The 4,042-nt window shown below is 64.6% G+C and overlaps 1 protein-coding gene across 1 annotated transcript; it reads right to left on the bottom strand.

Annotated features, from left to right (window-relative positions):
- Positions 1-1,765: 1,765 nt before the first annotated feature.
- On the bottom strand, positions 1,766-3,294 carry CUNH22orf15 (chromosome unknown C22orf15 homolog). Its single transcript, XM_007958776.1, has 6 exons — positions 3,270-3,294; positions 2,882-2,968; positions 2,666-2,797; positions 2,426-2,500; positions 2,173-2,339; positions 1,766-1,933 (listed from the first exon to the last, which is right to left on the bottom strand). The coding sequence occupies exons 1-6, from the start codon at positions 3,292-3,294 to the stop codon at positions 1,766-1,768; spliced, it is 654 nt and encodes a 217-aa protein (XP_007956967.1).
- Between the last annotated feature and the right edge of the window lie 748 nt (positions 3,295-4,042).

Here is a 4,042-nt window from a genome sequence, read left to right as displayed (position 1 = left end):
CTGCCTCGAGCCCCGCACTGTGCCCCCCGAGGGTCCTAGCCCGCACTGGTGCTCTCCTGTCAGAGCCCCTCGCCCACCCCCAGGATCTGGACTTGGGGGACAGACACCAACCAGCCCTATAAAGATGCAGAAGCAGGCCCCGGGGTCAGAGCCTGCCGGAGATCACCTAACCCCTACGCTACGCTGCGGTTCCTCAGTGTCTTTTCCTCGCACCACTGCAGCCCTTTGGCCCAAGGGCAGAAGGCAGCTGGTGACCTTGAGGCCTGTCCTCTGCTGGCCTGTCCTCTCCAGGAGCCCCACTTTTCCCTCCCCACCAGCCCTGAGCCAAATTGGCTTAGCAGCTAGGTCAGGGATTCTGGGGGTCATAAGGATCACTGAGGCTGAGCCTGGAAAGTTCTAGAACTTGTGTATGTGTGGGGGGGTGGGGCTCAGCTGCGGAGAATTCAGCAGGGCTGTTTGCGAAACTTCTTGCTGCCCAAGGAGCGCTGGTGGCACAGTGGTTAAAGTATTCTGCTGCTAACCACAAGGTCAGCAGGGTCGAACCAGGTAGGTGAGAGAAAGACGAGACACAGCCTTGGAGACCCTGTGGGGCAGTTCCACTCTGTCCTCTAGGGGCGCTGGGAGTGGAAATTGACTCCACAGCAGTGGCTGTGGTTTGGGCATTTGACTGCTAACCAGAAGGTTGGTGCTTCAAACCCACCAGCCACTTGCAGAAGGAGGACCCAATGGGAGTCGCTATGCGTGAGAATTGACTCTGTGGCACTGGGTTTGGTTTTTGGTGTTTTGGTTTTGCTTCCGTGAAGACTGACTGCCTCAGAAGCCTTCTGGCAGTTCCACTGTGTCCTCTAGGGGCGCTGTGCGTCAGAATTGATTCACAGCCCTGGGTTTGGTGTTCCGTTCTCCCCTGCCCCTCCCACTCCACAGGACTCTTGGAGCACTCGGTCTGGGGGTGTGGGGGGGGCAGATGGCCTCCAGCCCCACGCCGACCCTGCCGCTGCCCTGCCGCCCCCAGGCCCCGGCCCGCCCTGCCCCACAGCCCCTGCAGCTGGGGCCCTGCGCCTATGAGATCCGGCAGTTTCTGGACTGTGCCAGCGCTCAGAGCGACCTGTCCCTGTGTGAGGGCTTCAGCGAGGCCATGAAGCAGTGCAAGTATAACCACGGTGAGTCGGGGGGCCGCTGGGGGGCAGGCCTCCCCCGCATCTGCTGGCTGACCACACCTGTGTGGCCCGTTTCTCCGAAGGCCTGGGCTCCCTGCCCTGAAGAGGCTACGTGCACGCACAGCCCCGCCGGCTGCAGCGCCGCGGCCACGCATCCTCACCGACTGCGGACCACGGCGTCAGACTGTACCCACTGAGCTGGGACTTGGAATGAGCAGGGGCCCCTCCTCCCACAGACCACCCGAGACACAAATGTGCAATTAAAATAGTTGGTTTTAGACCCCTGCCGGCGCCCGTGGCCTGTGTGCTGGGTGGATGTCTCACTGCAGCTTGGTGCGTCCTTTCAAGCAGGCATCCTGGGTGGGGGGAGAAGCCCCACCATGGGTGGACTGAGCTGGTGGTGCAGAGCGGTGAGGAGTTCTTAGTGCGTGACCGCTAATGGCTGTCGCCTTCCCCTCAGGGATGGCGCCCCTCCCTCCTGTGTGTCTTTGCTTCTCGGCCCTGCGTGGCCTGACGCCCAGTGTCCTTGTGACCTTCCGTCGGCAGTTCCAGTTTCTGCAGAAGGCCTGGCGCTGGCCGTCCGGCCGGCCCTGAGCTCACCAAGCCTCCTAGCTCCAGGGCAGCTCGGCCACTTGGCTGTGGGCTGCCAGGTCACTGGGCCTGCAGAGCAGAGGGGTGAACCCATCACACTCGGTGCAGACGTGGCCGGGGACCCAGCAGCCCGTGCTACATGCTGCAGCCCGCGTGGTGCCCTCGTCCCGCTCCCCACTGCATTGCTGCCCCACACCCCAAGGTACGCAGGGTCGGCAAGCCGACAGGCCGACCTGATTCCTGCCCTCGTGGAGGGTCACTGGGGACACAGCTCTGGGCACAGAGTGGTCCTTTTTGGGGGGGGGTGTGTGTGGGGGGGACCGGCATGGCGGGTCTGCCTCTCAGCACTCGTGGCTGTCCCCCCCGGAAGGAGTCCCCTCTGCTGGGTGTCTGTCTCCCCTGATGTCAAGCTCTCCCTTCATACCAGGCTTCTGGGCCCACTCTGGCAACTCCGCAGGGTCCTAGAGGGCAGGGAGCCCCCTCTTTGGGGCCTGGAGGGGGGTCCTCGTTCCCGGTGGCCGGGCCGAGTGCCCGTACGTCGTCTCTGGCCATCGCCCGCCAGGGGAAGACCGTTCAGTCGACGTAGCTCCTCTGCAAGGCCCAGGAAGCTGCCGGCTGGGGCTGGGAACAGGGTACTCCCCGTCCCCCTGCTCCAGGGCCCCGACCTGGATACTAACCTGCCAGCTCCGGATACAGGTCGTCCAGGTTCCCTACTAAGGACTCATAGCGGGTGGGGGCCCCGGCTTCCCCCTCTGTGGAGGGAGGACGAGACCCTTGGCTGGCCCGATGCCCCTCTCCTGCCCCATCCGTCCCTCACTCTGGTGCAGGCTGAGGTCCCAGCTGAGCGGGGTCCAGACCCCCCCCCCCAATCTTAGTGTGCTCACCTCTTACAGCGGGGATCCGGGGGCCCCACTTACTGAGAATCCTAACGAGGATGTAGGTCTCGCGCTCCCGGAGCAGGGGGCTCGCGGGGGCAGGGGAGGGCCCCTCTTCCAGGCCCCGGTCCAGGCTCACCAGGTGCCCATCCTCGGCCAGGAGGGCAAGGGGCACTGGGAGGCACAGAGGGAGGCCGGCGGGCTGGCACCCCTGCCTCGGGCCCCCGCCCCCTCCAAGCACCCTTCCTGACCCCTCACCATCTGGGGAGATGTTCCCGCTGCTCCTCAGGTGAGCGGTGAGTGCCACCAGGCTGCACCGCGGGTTCGCCAGCTCCCAGCAGTCAGCTGGGGGAGGAAGGAGGGCTCAGGGGGTGGGGGCCCCTCCTTCCCTTCTCCCGGGGCTGGGACTGTGTCCCGGGCAAACGTTACTGAAACTGCCTGGAGACCCCGCGGGGCTGGACTCTTCACCTGTGACAGGCTCCTGGTCAGAGGTGCAGTTTGACCTGACTCCCCTTCCCCTGCTGTCCCAGGGGCCCCGTGTGACTCACCCAGCACCCAGCCAGCAGGGCCTTCTCCTAAACCCCCTCGGACCACTGCATCCTGCCCTCCCCCAGGCCAGAGGGAGAGGGGGAGGGGCCTCGCTTACCTCCCAGCATCACAGTGATGAACATGGCTGGGTGGGGGGAGAGATGGGTGGCGAGATGCTGATCCCCTAAGGCCAGACACTCCGCTAAGGAGGGACCGGTGCGTGGGTGGGCCCGCTCCAGGCCCCCACTCAGCCGTTTCCGAGGCCCGGCTGCCCCAGCCTGGAAGGGTCTCTGCAGCTAGCCCCCCACCTGGCCTTCTCGCCCCGGCCCTGCTTCCTCCCTTTGGGAGACTGAGCGCCCACCCACCGGCTCAGAGCTGGTCTCCATGGCACTGCCTTGGCAAGGCGTCCAGCAGGGAATGCCTTTCCCCCAGTGTCCTGGTAACAGGCCTGCTGCTGGGGGGGCAGGCCCCACAATGGCCATCGAATGTTCCAGACCACAGCCCCCCCACCAGTGAGAACCAGAGGGGTTTCCTGCAGGTGGGCGTAGCCTCAGACAGCCCGGCCTAGGACCCGGCTGCATGCAGGGTCCTGGGGGAACAGGCCCTGGGAGAGCCTGGACTAAAGAAGGCTCTTCCTTGGAGCCTTCAGAGGGAGCCTGGCCCTGCGGACGCCTGGGTTTCCAGACTGAGTGGCGACAGGCAGGGCTGGGCCGTGAGCACAGCTTGGGGCCTTCACCCCCAGCAGGTGCCCTCCCTCCCTACCTTTCTCAGCTCTCAGCCCCACACCCCCTTCGCTTCTGTCCTTTCTTTTTAGTCAGGCTGGGGATCAGATCTTTATGATCCATAAAACCAAAAACCACACCCACTGCCATCACGTTGATTCTGACTCAC

This window comes from Orycteropus afer, unplaced genomic scaffold (genome assembly GCF_000298275.1).
Source record: "Orycteropus afer afer isolate SDZICR_OR568_19922 unplaced genomic scaffold, OryAfe1.0 scaffold01129, whole genome shotgun sequence".
Lineage (NCBI taxonomy): Eukaryota > Metazoa > Chordata > Mammalia > Tubulidentata > Orycteropodidae > Orycteropus > Orycteropus afer.
Note: the sequence above shows the minus strand (reverse complement) of the source record. Positions and strands in the feature narration are given on the sequence as shown.